The 14,375-nt window shown below is 39.3% G+C and overlaps 1 protein-coding gene across 1 annotated transcript in view; it reads right to left on the minus strand.

The window, feature by feature from the left end:
• PROX2 (prospero homeobox 2) overlaps positions 1 to 7,976 on the minus strand; it is a 14,941-nt gene extending 6,965 nt beyond the window's left edge. The window contains exons 1-3 of the mRNA XM_044659979.1: positions 6,660 to 7,976; positions 2,416 to 2,523; positions 136 to 330 (exon numbers count right to left, since the gene is read on the minus strand). Of these exons, the coding sequence (XP_044515914.1) occupies positions 136 to 330; positions 2,416 to 2,523; positions 6,660 to 7,976 (1,620 nt within the window). The remainder of the gene's footprint in view (positions 1 to 135; positions 331 to 2,415; positions 2,524 to 6,659) is intronic.
• Positions 7,977 to 14,375: the final 6,399 nt, after the last annotated feature.

A 14,375-nucleotide genomic window follows, 5' to 3' on the forward strand; every position in this document is an offset into this window, starting at 1 on the left:
CTAGGGCATCCTCAGGAATCTTCCATTGGTTTCTTGATTACTTAAGGAAAGCAACATCCTATTCCCTTAAACTCTCAACATTGTCCATCAGGTATTTATTTTAAGACCTTGTGAGAAACAAATAGGTAGTCTTACCTCAAAGTCATTTCCCTTATTGTAGTGCATGTTGAGAGTCCTGAAGAGTTCTGAGTTCCTGGGAACTTTCAGTACATTAGGATTTGTGATTCCTTCAGAGATAGCTTGTCGAGCAAATTTTTCCATCTGAATGTAGTAAAACTCACGAAAATTACTAAACCACTTGATAAGCTGGGAGGTGATGCAACGATTGAACTGAAAAACATTTTTTTTCAACAGGTCAGAAATTAAAGTGTTCCCCCTATTCTCAGGAGGCTCTAAAATAGATACTATATTTATTCCATACTACATATATATATATACATATATATATATATACTATATTTACTATATAATATATATACACACACACTATAAGCAGCCAGTTCAGAATGATGGAGTGATATGAATGGCTTTTAGGCTTCTCTAAAAAGCATTTCCTCCTTTAAAAAAAGTATCATGGTGATTTTAGAAATAGAACAAAATCAAAGGTGTGTGCCTGTTAGGAAAGAATGACTTCTTCAGCTTCCTGGCCTTCTCTTGGTTGCTGGCTTCTAGCCCCCAAGGTGAACAGGAAAATAGAGGTAGCAAAATACAGAACAACAAGTGCCCTGCAGAGTTCTCATGAGCATAGCTGGATCCCATGGCAGATGTCCCCCCCCCCCCAGAGGAGAACAAAAGACATGGGGAATATGTGTAGAGATGGGATTCAAGGAAATAACTTGTCAGCAACAAGAAGCTGCGAGATGGATGCATTTGAAAATGAGTAAGTCGAGGTTTCTTCAGACATGGAATTCAGGATAACTTATGAAAGTCCTTTCTCTCACAAGGTCAAGAATATAGGTCACTCAACAATTTTTTTCTTTGATAATTGATGGAGAGAAAGTCCCATTTCCAAAAATCAAAGTTGGATTGCACTTTACCCTGGCAGGATTGGCGTCCGTGGATGCATACGTTAGGTCAGTTGACCCTCATTTTGAAACACTAGAAAATTGGATAGGGATATAGATTGCTAAGGGTACCAGTCTTATTACCTATTTTAATCATTCTTTTTCCATGTTTTATCTCACTGATTAGAGCCTTTTGGGGGGGGAATACTAGACCCAGGGCTTAATTTCCTGGGCCATTGGGCTTTGGCCCAAACCTAGGTACGTATGGACTAGAATTCCACCTCCAATTAAAAGAGCGCCTCCAGAACAAGAGGGACATTTTGTATGCTTAGTTTGCTACAAAGGCTTCCTGAGGTAAAATCAGCAAAGGGTTAGGGGATAAGAAAACTTTGTTCCTATAGCCTGCAAACAGGGGTGTGCTGATAAATGATTAACAACAAGTTCTCTGGGAGAAAAAATGTGTGCAAGACATACTTTAAGTTTAGTCTGCATTATTAACACTTTTCTCCACCACTTTCTCAAGTCTAGACAATCAACAAAGCAATAAAACAAGTCCTGATTTGGAACATTTGCCAATACCAGGGGGTGCAAATCCTTGCACTGAAAATTTAGCAAATGACTTTCAGGAAAGCTGGTTCTGTTTCCAGCCAGCCTACGTGCCTACATCCTACCTCTGGCTGGTCTTAAGTCAAGATCATTACAGCCAGGCACAGTAAAAACCATCCTAGGGCAACAGTGACTAGTTTTAATTCTCATTAGTAGCTTAACCCTTACCACTGGGTATAAAAGATGGAGAGTCAGGCTTTCCCTTTATTCTCTGTTTTGGCAATGTCTGCAACCCCATTGTATAAAATTCCTGCATGTAGCCCTGATTAGATCAGAGATATCTGCTGATATTTCTCTGTATTCTTATACATTTTGATGTTCTGGTAAATTACTAGAGAAAGAGTGGTGTGTAGTGGGAAGATCATTGTCCAGAGAATTCTGAGACTGAGGTCTCAGTCTTGGTCCTGGCACTAACTAGCTCTTTGTGTGATCTTGGATAAGTCACTTGACCTCTTTAGCAAATTTCTTCAAATGTGAAATGAGGGGGTTGGACTAGATATCACTGAGGTCCCTCCTAACTCAATATTCTATGAGTCTAAGGCCTTCAAATAAATTTTTTTAAAGCTCACTAAAACTTGTGCTCATTCTTGTCTAATGCCTTGTTCTATTCAGCCTTTGTAAAGTCAAATGAGGATTCTGTTTCCATGTGATTCCATAACTAGCCACTTGGGGGAAGTGAAGTATATCATTCTAAGTAGTCGGACTGCTGAAGTCTGTCTTCTGGCTAAGTAAAAACCAGAGAAGTGAGTGTTTTCAACACGTGTTTGGTTGTGTTGGCCACGCGAATGAGTTGAATTGTTTTTACCTGAACATCAGGGAAATAGGCTTTCAGGAGGCTGGAGCTTGGATAACGGGTGAAGAAAAACATCAACTTGGCCTTCTTCAGGTGGCCAGGGGTTAGCCCCTCCTGGATTTGCCCCATTGTCAAGGAGAGATCATTTTTACCATATTCTCTGAACTGCAAATTGTTTCGCCCCATGAGGTTTTTATTTTCTCTGCAAATGGATGCTCTTCTTCCTTTGATGCCTAACTAACTCATATGAGACTGAGTAATAATATTTTTCTTTTCTATATATGAAGATTTTTTTATAATTCATATTTTACATCTTGAGGCTTGAAATCACATTGTACAGCTTTACTTCATGTATTCATCTCTTTTTAAACACAACCAAAAGTTTATGTGATGCCACATCTCTAAATTCTGGGAATACTCATTTGAGTAAAGATGGCAAAGTGGAGGTACCCTGGCTGGATCACTGATTTTTTTTTTTTTTTAGATATAGATACCATTCAAGATGTTTGGGTTTTATTTCTGTTATTGTTGCTTTTAAAAAGAAAGTATCGTATAAATAAAGGTGCCAGCAAGAATGGACTAAGATGGACTAAGCCATTTGAAAACCCAAACAGAAAGTATCCTTTCTCTCTGAACTACACTTTCCTCATTTGTAAAATAAAGGGGTTGGATTAGATGATCTCTAATGCCCCTAATTTTCCTGAATCTAAGAGTCTTGCATGAATATATGCCAGATTTAGTCCAGAAATTTGTCACCAAAAATTAATATCTAGACATTGGCAGACATGCCCGCTTTTATTCAAGTAGCTTGAAATTCCATGCATTTAGCTGGTTATTTAATGTACACTGGCCCTTGTGTCTAAAATAGTACTTAATAATGACTCCAGTCTGGACTCGGAGTCTGAGGACCTGGATTCAGATCTCAGTTCTGCCACTTATTGTGTCACCAATGGGTCTCAAATGTCCTTACTTGATGAAGAAGTTAAATAAGTTGACCTCTGAGATTTCTTCCAGTTCTAAATCTGTGGCTCTACATTGCTATCCTGTATTCATTCCAGAAGTATATTTGGTAGTTTCCCTTTCATCTGAAAGGTCAGGCTGGGAGGGAGGTCTGGAATTAAATGTTTGCTTTGTCCTTTGTGTATGGTGGGAGTGGGTTCACAGAAATAATCAACTCTGAGAGAGTTTGAAAACAACCAGTGTTAATAGAGGGGTGGCTTTGGTTAAAAGACCTACTATAACGAGCTTTGAGCCAGTAAACAATTATTATGATAAAGTTGAGCAAAGAAAATCAGCTAAGGACAATAATCCTCAAATAGTCCTAAAACGGTGAAGTAGATGAAGATTGTCTTTGGCATTCATCTTTCATTTTAATATTCCTCTCCAGTGATGGGCAAACTATGACCCGCGGGCCAGATGTGTGTGTGTATGGTGGGGGGGGGGGTCCTGAAATATTCTATCCAGCGATTCGACATTATTCCTAATCTGCCGAATATAACGAGTAGGATACAATACAATGAAACTTCGAAACAGACTGACAGATGAGCATTTCCTTTCCTTTGGCCCCCTCTTTAAAAAGTTTGCCCATCGATGCACACAATCCTACTGGCCTAGGCCCTATTCCTCTCCCTAGTAATCTTCTTAAAGGGCTGAGATTGTTTAAGATCCTGCTACTCCCAGAGATATTTGTAAGTTAATTTGAGAACTCTTAAAACCTGTTAAGATTTCAAGATCCAAGGGAATGAGTTTCTATTGAATGGATATGCTTTTAGGAGGGGGGCGGGTATATTTTGGAATATTTGATTTTATTTTCTCAGAATATTACCATATGGACAGCTGTTTATTTTGTTTTAAATCTTTACCTTTCATCTTAGAATTGATACTAAGCATTGGTTCCAACTCAGAAAAGCAGTGAGGGTTAGGCAATTGGAATTTAGCGATTTACCCAGGATCATGCCGCTAGGAAATATCTGAAGCCACATTTGAACCCAAGACCTCCCATCTCTAAAGCATCTCTATCCTCTGAGCCACCTAGCTGCCTCTTGGTAGCTACTTTGAATGACATTTTGGCATAACTCTGGCTCTGGAAATTCCCTCTATCTTAGGGAGGAGGATGAAGCTATGACCAAAACTAGGTCCAAGAAGATCTCAGTAGGACGGTTGAGGTGGCCCAGCTAGAGGAAATTTAGTAAGAATACATTTAAGCTCTGTACTTGGGTTTAAAAAAAAAAAAGCTACCTAAGTTACAAAGTGGGAGAGATGTCACCAGATCCCTTATCTGGTATACATTCAAGAGGAGTAGTCAGTGGAATGTAGCAGCCCAGAAGGCTAATGTAATCTTAGATGGCATTAATAGAAACATCATTCCCAGGGAGATAATAATCCTGCTGCTCTCTGACCTAGTCTGACCACGACTGAAATATTATATTTAGTTCTGAATATCTGGCTTAGGAGAGACATTGACAAGCTTGAGCTCATCCTGAAGAGGGAGATCAAAATGGCGAGGGGATGGAAAATCATGCTGTAAAAGGAATTGAAGGACCTGGGAGTGTTTGGATTGAAGAAAGTATACATTTGAATACTTGTTACTTACTAAGAAGAGGGGTTATACTTGTTTTACTTCACCCCAAGAGGCCAAAGTAGAAAAGAGGCAGAGTTCAAGTGATCTGAGAAAATATCTTTTTTTTTTTTTTTTAACCGTTAGAGATGTCCAAAAGAAAAATAGTTTGCTTTAGGGGTGGATTATTCAACACCAATTTTCTTCGAACTAACACTGGATGACTGTCTTTCAGGAATACTGCTAATAATATTCATGCCCAAATAAAGGTTACATTAGATGGCCCTTGAAATCCCTTCTCACTACATTCTCACCATGGCAGCATGAAACAATTTTCTGGGTGGGTGATTTTATTTATAGTGCCATGTTAGGATAACCTTCTTTAGATTTTTATCAGATAATGCTGACAGTGTCTCCTTTCCTCCATTATGGACTTGTGCAGGTGTTCTAGATAGCTGTTAGACTTGGGTTGCTCTTTATGTTACTCCTATCAGTCAACTTAGTCTATGTCATTGTCATGGGGAAAGAATGCCCCATAATTCAAAGTTCCTACCCCTATCCAAAAGATGACTTGTTTTCATCAGATTATCCCTTGGTTAGTTGTTATCTACCCATAAGACATCTATGGAGACCAGAGTTAGATATAGATTTTTTTTTTAACTGGAAGAGGGCCAAGGGACACAGGATACATGGACTGTCAAAGCCCAAAATAAAAAGGTCAGAATTGGAAACATATTAATACAGAATTTGGGTACTCCTTTTTTCTAGAACCAGCACTCAGGTGAGTCATCCCAAATTACACCCGCTCCTGCCCTTTTATATGATACTTTGTAAGGAAGGCAGCAGTATCCTGCTACTTAAAGCTTTTGTGAACTCAACCAATTTACACCTGGAAAAATCTCTGGGAACAACAGGGTAAATAGAGAATTCAGACATCTAGCTTCTACTTCTGCCTTTGCTCCAATTTTATTCTAGGTAAGTCATTTATTCTTTCTGTAAAATGTGAATAATAATAATAATAATTTATCCTGTGTGAGCCTATGGCAATGAGAAATGTAATCAGATTTAATTATAGGCAAAATCTGCCTGAATACTTGCTTACTTTCCCTCATGACTGCCCTTTATCACTTCTGACACTGCGTTGCCTCTTTAGTTCCATCAGGGTCTATTTCCCCATGAACTTTTCAGATTCTAACACTGTCTCCATCTTATTGTGCATGATAGTTTTTATTTTAGCACTTTTACCTTGTATTTTTATTCACAACCATCAGGATAGGAAGCATTGGATAAAAATATCAAGGCATTAGCTGAAAGATGACCTAAAGATGTCTTTCTTGGTATTAATGGAACACTTGGAGCAAGAAAATCCTTCAAGACCCAAGGAATTTAATTTCTAATGGCCAAATAGCAGATACTGTGACAAGAAGTGGGGACAATCATTTTGGCAAGAAGACTTCCTGCTGTCCATGAAATAACACTATAAGTAATTGCCAACTCTTTGCAAAGCTGGGCTTTGAATGCAATGAAAAGCTTTGGTTTGCTATAAAGATTGGAATGGAAGAAAAGGTATAAGAAAAAAAATGGGAGAGAAGAAGCCTTAACTTTTATACATGTATCACTGGGGCTTCCCTCAATTAGTTTTAATTTTTCAGTTTCTCAGAATAGTGGCAGGACAGTCTCAGTAACCAGTAAAGGATATGTGGACAGAAGAGAAAGGAATTGCATCTGAGTCAGTCTTCAGTTTGCGATGTTCCATCTTCACTATTGGAAGAGCCAGATTTTCTCCTTGACCAGAGGTGAAGGGCACTGGGCATGGCCGCTGGCTCATGCCTGATGGCTGAAGTTTAAAAGTGTTCCAAGGGATGTCTAAAGATGATGGGGAGGAAGTATCTTGAGAGGAAGAGATCTGGGAAGGGCTATAACTCCAGTGGCAATTTTGCCCATACCCTAACAGCTGGCTAAGAATCTGTTTTTCTGGGATATGAGAAGTCATAGCCAAGTTTACGTGAGGACTCTGGTAGGGTTTCTGAGTCATTCTTGAATTGGCTGGGTCCCCAAGAGAATCTGAGCACTTCTTCATGGACAATGGTAAAGCACTCATTTGGGCCTCAGTTTGTGATTGTGCCATATTCTGGGAGGCTTCCATAGCAAGCTGATCTTTCCTTGTGTTCCCTGTAGCAGTAGAGTATATATTTTTTCTCTCTTGGCCTGGCACTTGGACATCAGTTTCCTGTTGAGTCTGGTTGCCCGATGGTTTTGATAATACTTTTCTTAAGACTGAATCCACAACTTGTGACACAGCCCCAGTTAATTCTTTCTTTAATATTTCTGATAGAGTTTTCTCTTCATAAGTTAGTGACCAGGGAGTCCTAGATTGGTTTTCCTCTTCAGAAATTTTAGGTTTCTCTCCTTTGGTGTAGTTCCTTTTGAGATAATTGAACTGGTCCCTGCCTAAAGCCCAATGGCCATGGTTTGGGTCATTGCTACGCTTTAGAGAACCCTTTTTCCTTTCAGTATCTTTCTGACTTTGAGCTAAGACATTGTGTTCAGAAAGCTGGTATAGTCTCTCTTGAAAATATCTTAGCTGCTGCTGTAGTATTCGAAGTTGTTCCTTAAAATGGTGACCTTCTCCCTTCCAGTTTCCTCTACTGTCCTGTGACCACCCTTCCCGCTGGGGATTCTGCTGCTGAGGAAGCTTTTGTTTCCTCTTGTTCTCCCTGCTTTTTTCTATGGGGTGCCTGCTCTCTTTTTCCCTGGGATTGCTCAAGGGCATCATTGGGTTTGGTGAGAGAGACATGCCTTGTATGATTGTTTCTACCCTGGCCCTTTTAGCTTGTATGTGTTCATCACAAAACCAGTCAGAATCAACAAAGTTAGAAAGGGTGATTTGGTTCCATGGAATGGATGAGTCATGCCCACTTCCTCTGGAAGATGGACGGCTTCCTTCTTTCATAGATTCTCCTATGTGAGAATATGTCTGAGATTTAGAAGAAAGAAGAATAAAATTCGGATCCATACTACTGGTTCCTCACAAACTTGTCAAGTGGCTGTAATTTCACTGGAATTTAGAATCAGAGAATATTCATAAGCATTTTTTTAAAACTGAGGTTTCTCTTTTCCTAACTATCCAGAGCTGAAGCTTGTTGGGCTTCCCTCAGCAATACTTTGGTTCATTCAATAAGGGAATTTTCTCCTCTGACATTAGAAGAATGAGAGAGAACAGGTATTGGAGGAAAATTTTAACTCTTCAGTTCCAGAGATCAAAGACCATAACAGGACCAGATTTTCAAATTCTGCTTTTTAGACTCCTGAAAGAAAAGATAAAAAGAAAATAATTTAGAGACTTATAAGACTTGCCTTTCAGAAAAGACCCTATTTGCCCACCCAGATTTATGTTCATTTTATTTTCCCATTTCTGCCTTTTGGGTGCCATATCTGTGTTATTCGATGATGATGATGATGATGATGATGATGGCATCATCATCATCATCATCATCATCATCATTGTGTCATCTAGTTAATCATTTTTTTAAACCCTTGTACTTCGGTGTATTGTCTTATAGATGGAAGATTGGTAAGGGTGGGCAATGGGGGTCAAGTGACTTGCCCAGGGTCACACAGCTGGGAAGTGGCTGAGGCCGGGTTTGAACCTAGGACCTCCTGTCTCTAGGCCTGACTCTCACTCCACTGAGCTACCCAGCTGCCCCCTAGTTAATCATTTTTGATGTGATTATCCATGTTGTCTTGGCCCTACAGAGCATGTTATCTTTTATATGGTCTTTCTTCAATCTGGAACCTTCTCAGAACTTGAGAGTCTAGTTAAACCAACTTCCCTCCTCCCCTTCCCCCATGTCCATTAAAAAAAAACCAAAACAACAGAGGGGGCAGCTGGATGGATCAGTGGATTGAGAGCCAGGCCTAGAGATGGGAGGTCCTAGGTTCAAATTTGATCTCAGACACTTCCTAGCTGTGTGACCCTGGGCAAGTCACTTAACCCCCATTGCCTAGCCCTTACCACTCTTCTGTCTTGGAAGCAATACACAGCATTGATTCTAAAGTGGAAGGTAAGGGCTTGAAAACAACAACAATTCATATGATTTCAAGTAGAGGTCAAAAGAAACTATTTTTTTGAAAATCTTCAGGCCTTATTACAAACTTTTGCATATATACTACCTAAATGGCCACCCACCCACTCCACACTCTTTTGGGGTTAATTTTATTCTTTAGAACCACCTCTGTGTCAGGTGAATTTCAGGTCCACAGTAGTGCTTGAATTCTAGGCAAATTCTATGTTCCAGCCATAACAGTTGGAAGAGATCTCAGAGGTCATTTAGTTCAATCTCCTTCCTGAAGTGTGGATCCCCTCAGGAATATGCTTATCATATAACACCTAGCCTTCACTTAAAGAGCTCTGCCTACAGAGAATTCATTGCCCTCCGGAATAGCACATTCCATTTTTGGACTGCTCTGATAGTCAAGAAATATATCCTTATATTGAGTCAAAATCTTCCCTCTTCTACCCAAATTACTCATAGTTCTGCCTTCTGGGTCCAAGGAGAATGTCTTCTTTCTCTTCTACATGATCTCCTTTCAGACACTGAAGACAGTCTATCTTTTCCCCTTTTGGCTATGCCTCTTCATCCCTCTCTCCCACCAGAACCCCAGATTCTGTCCCTGCAACTACCCTGGGTTCTGATGAACTTTTATCTTGTATAGAAACAGACCTGTCTTGTCAATTCTCAGTTATTTCTACTTGAAAGTTGTTTCACTGTCTCCTTGTTGGCTCTTTCACTCCTATATTTGTTTTGTGGCATTATTTTAAGATTGATTGGAAAGGATTCCCATAGTGGTTTTGAGCTTCCCTGCTTCTATTCCACCTTCTTGGTTCTGTCCCTCCAAGATCTTCCAAGTTATTTCTAAACCATTTCTAAATCTCTACATGTATATTCCACCAACCCCTTATTTAGCTACCTCTTATGTCTCCGCCAACCCCTATTAGAATGTAAACTTCTTGAGGGCAGGAGCTGATTTGCTTTCCTGTATTTGTATTCCCATCATAGCACAGTGCCTGGCACAGAGTAAGTTCTTAATAAATGTTTTGTCATTCATTCATTCATTCATTCTCCAGATTAAATATACCCAATTCCTTTAGTTGACCTTTATTTAAGAAAGTGTGTTCCAGACTACTCACTCAACAATTATAGCCATGACTTCTGAATTGAATCATGTGAACTAGATATGAATGAGACCTATCTCTGTTGAGTCAATCAAAGGTATGAATAAGGTACAAACAAGGCCTAGAAAAGTCTGTTGGATCAAAGGTATAAACTGTCAACTAAAAACTTTGGGCCACTGGATGAAAGCAAATGAATCTTCACATAGGAAATGTCTCATGGTTGGGGAAGAAGGATCAGTCATGTCTTTTGGGATTGAAATTAAAACAGCATGTCTTGTTCTTAATGCTGACCTCTCCTTTTTCATAAGTTTATAAGCATAAGTCTCTTAAAGACATTTGTATTTTAGTGCTTCTAGGATTTGATGCTATCACTATGGGACCCATCTATACCTTAGCAAATGAGATTTAGTTGCCTGAGATTCAAAGGATTTAAAAGACTCACCTCTGGTCATACAGCTAGTAAATGAAATGGGAAGAATTTCAACCCAACTCTTTCTGTCTTTCTGTCTCCAGGTTACTTACTCCCTTATAACACATATTTTCTCTAAATAATATGTTAATAATCCATCTTACTGTCTAGAATTTTATCAGGATTTGCTGAAAGCCCATTAGCCTTTCTGATTTAAAAAATGTGAGACATTTATTTTGTGTCTAAAACAGAATCTTGTTGTTTCTAATTACTTTGCGAAATAACTGAAGTATAAGGGGCTGCTAGGTGGCTCAGTGGATTAAGAGCCAGGCATAGAGATAGGAATCCGGGGTTCAGATTTGACTTCAGATACTACCTTCCTGTGTGACTGCACAAGTCACTTAAACTCCAATGCCTAACCTTTTCTGCTCTTCTGGTTGGAACTGATACTTAGTATTGACTCTTAAGAGAGAAGGTAAGGGTTAAAAAAAAGAAAGAAATAGCTTAGAGACCAATGTCACTTGATCAGACTACTTTGGAGTGTATAAGGTGTTAGAACGCTGAAAAGACAGGATGTTTGGATATGAAGGGCTTTGAATGCCAAACAGAAGTTTTATATTTGATCTTGGAAGTGATAGGGAGTGACTGTTTTTTTTTTTAAATAGTAGGTCTGACCTACATTTAAGGAAAATTAGTGGCTGAGGGGAAGATAGACTGGGATGAAGAGAGATAATACCAATAACCAGTAAGTTATTGCAAATAGTCTAAAGTATGAAATAATGTAGAACTGGACCAAAGCAGTAGCAATGTCAGAAGAGGAGAAAATATAAGAGATTTCACAAAGATGGACAAGGGCTGTCCCCAACATGCAACCTGAGGGTATTATTGTGTGTCAGAGAGGCAGATAAACAGCTCTAGTCTCTTCTCTCTGGATCCTTCTCCAGGGGAGACTTTTAATTCCTGCCTGGAGGAGAAGCAATAAATGGGTATCAGAAGCTTAGCCACTTTGCTCTCCTCAGAGAGAGGGGTTAACTGCTAGAATTATCCCTGTTTGTTCCCTTAAATATTGTTAATCTAGGGAATGTGATTTTGAGGTTCAATCTAACTTTCAATGACTAATTTTCATTCATGGATGGGGGTGGAGGGGGAGTGGAATGGAGCATGACCCTAAGTTTTATATCCAAGGCTTAATACCTTTTCTACTCTATACCAGTTCAACAACGGATACATATAGTGGCAGGGAGACACGCCCCATTTATCCAAGTCAATATCAAAAAACAAAAATAATATATAAGAATACATTTCAGACAATACAGAGTGAAAGAGCTCTTCCAATGGGGTCAAGGTAACTCAGCTCAGCACATAAAAAAGTCTTACATCTCACCCAAGGAGAAGTTCTGAAAGCTGGCGGATAGGGACATAATGGAGATTGCCAGCTCCTTCCGCTCAGCTTTTTTCCAGAATCTTTTTTTTCTCAGCAATCTGAAGTGGGGTTGACACCATTCCACTTCATTTTTAGGAGCAACCAAAGCCCAAAGAGACTGGAGAGACTCCAAGCAGGTCCAAAGACTTGGAGATACTACCACTCCCTTCTCTCCTGCTCTTGCCAACTCTAAACCATCTCTTTTGCAGGCTCAAGCATTGATCTCCATCAATAAGGAGAGAGTCTCATACTAAAAAACTTTCAAGTTTTAATAAAATCAACACTCGTCCACAGATTGGATTTGGGGGAAGTGAGAGAGATTGAAGAATTGTGGATAACACCTAGTTATGAACCTGGGTAACTGAGAAGATGGTGGTACCCTCAAGAGTAAGAGAAAAATTAGGAGAGATCATAAAATATCAGCTATTTTGCTTTTAACAGAAAGAAAATGTACAACTGTCCCTTTTATCCAATATGTCCCTTCTGAATAAGGCACATCTTTACACTGCCACATTCCAGTCATTAGTCACATTCCACGGAGTCCCTAATAACTTTGAGGTCAAATTTATCTCCTTGCATGAACACCATTCAACAAGCATTTAAGTACCTACCATACCCCCAGATCATTTTGTTGCCCATACGTTTCACATTTATGTACAGACATCTGAGACTATTAATATTGTATCATTTTAACACTGACGTGTTAACCCATGGTGATTTTTTTTTCATCAAAATCCTGGAATATTCCAGGAAAATAAGCACTCATGATATAGTTCCAAGTCTATACTTTCCTAAATATGACTGGGGGTCCAGCTACACAGACCCTTGATGTACAATATGGATATGGCACATAGAATAGCCTTTATTTCGTTCCCTACAAAAGACGCATAAGATAAAAAGAATCCACAGAAGCCCACAACAAATACAGAAACACAAGTCACTCAAGTAGCTCATTAGACTCCTCTCAAAATATAAAGCCACTTTGGAGGCTCCTAAACAATACCCATTCACCTCAAATTTTAATGGCTTAGAAACTCATGCTAATACCAGGGAAGTGATAACAAGGTTTAGGTCTCCTCTTCCATCCCTGAATTTGTTTTCAGTCTTTCAGCTGTAGAAGCCACATTAGCAGACTTCTTTCTTCTCCAAGGAGCATACTGCTGAGGAAATCCCCTTCTAGGAGGTTCAAGTGCCCTCAAAGACTCTTGAATTTAGCATTACACATGAGGTAATTTCCCAAAGCTGAGAAAGTTCATTCTGAAGAATTCTAGTTCCTGACCAATGCTCAGAAAAAGAAAGCAAAAGAAGGTAGCCAGGAAATGGAACTCTTTTCTTAAAACTATTATATGCTTCTCCTGGAAGTCACCTTTATTTGTTTTGAGGTGCAAAAAGAGAGAAATTCTCCTCCCCTTACTTGATCAATTACAACAAAGAAGGGAGAGAAGATGCTAGAAAAAAAAAAAAGGTTGAGCCATTTTCCACAGCTCATTATATAGACTACCGAGCAAATAAAAACTCTTCTGATAAGAGTTCAATGGCCCTCTTCCCCCTAACCCACATATAGTCAAAATATCTGTGTGTGTGTGTGTGAATCTATACCAATTATTCAGTAAACTCTGGTGGCTCCCTATCAAATATAAAGCTTTGCTTGGCATTCAAAACTTTTCATAACCTGGCTTCCTCTTATCTTTCTAGGTTTCTTACACCTAACCCCTCATTCTTCAGTTGAAATACCCTCAGACCTCTAAGTGTCTGGGAGCAAGTACCATCTTCCCACCCCACACCAAAAGAACAATGTCATTAACCAGTTGGAAGCATGGTTTGCATACCATCTTCCCTCTGGTTGCTAATTATTGGGCTGGTCCCCAACAGAGTCATGCCTACCCATAAACCTCCATTCTGTCCCCTCTAAAGCTGTGCAATTTCCCAACCTTTTCCTTTTTGATCTGGGCATCAACTTTGAGCATAATCTAATACTCAACACAGCATTTATGCAGGTGGCATTGAAAGAATCACACCTCATATTCAGGCAAAAAGTAATATATTGATTGAGTGTTCAATCAAGAGCATCTAGAGACTGCTGCTCTAAGCAAAGGGTTAAAGCACATGGCTGTCCCCATGAGAGGTGCCCTTTTGACAAAGGCAACCTTATCCAGTGGTGATGATTCATTAAATTGATCAGGGACTACATAGATCGGCCTCTTTCATACATTTATTGCTTGGAATGTTTTCCTGTATTTCTGCCGGCTTGACAGCTTATAAGGTCCAGCTCAAAAGCCATCTGTTTTATGAAAACTTTCATGATTGCCTCAGCTTGTGATTTCTTCATCTGATCATTTTAGATTCATATGTTATTTGTTTCCTACTTATCTGTATTGATAATTCCTTTCAATCAGATATATATTAA

Source organism: Gracilinanus agilis, chromosome 2 (assembly GCF_016433145.1).
Source record: "Gracilinanus agilis isolate LMUSP501 chromosome 2, AgileGrace, whole genome shotgun sequence".
Lineage (NCBI taxonomy): Eukaryota > Metazoa > Chordata > Mammalia > Didelphimorphia > Didelphidae > Gracilinanus > Gracilinanus agilis.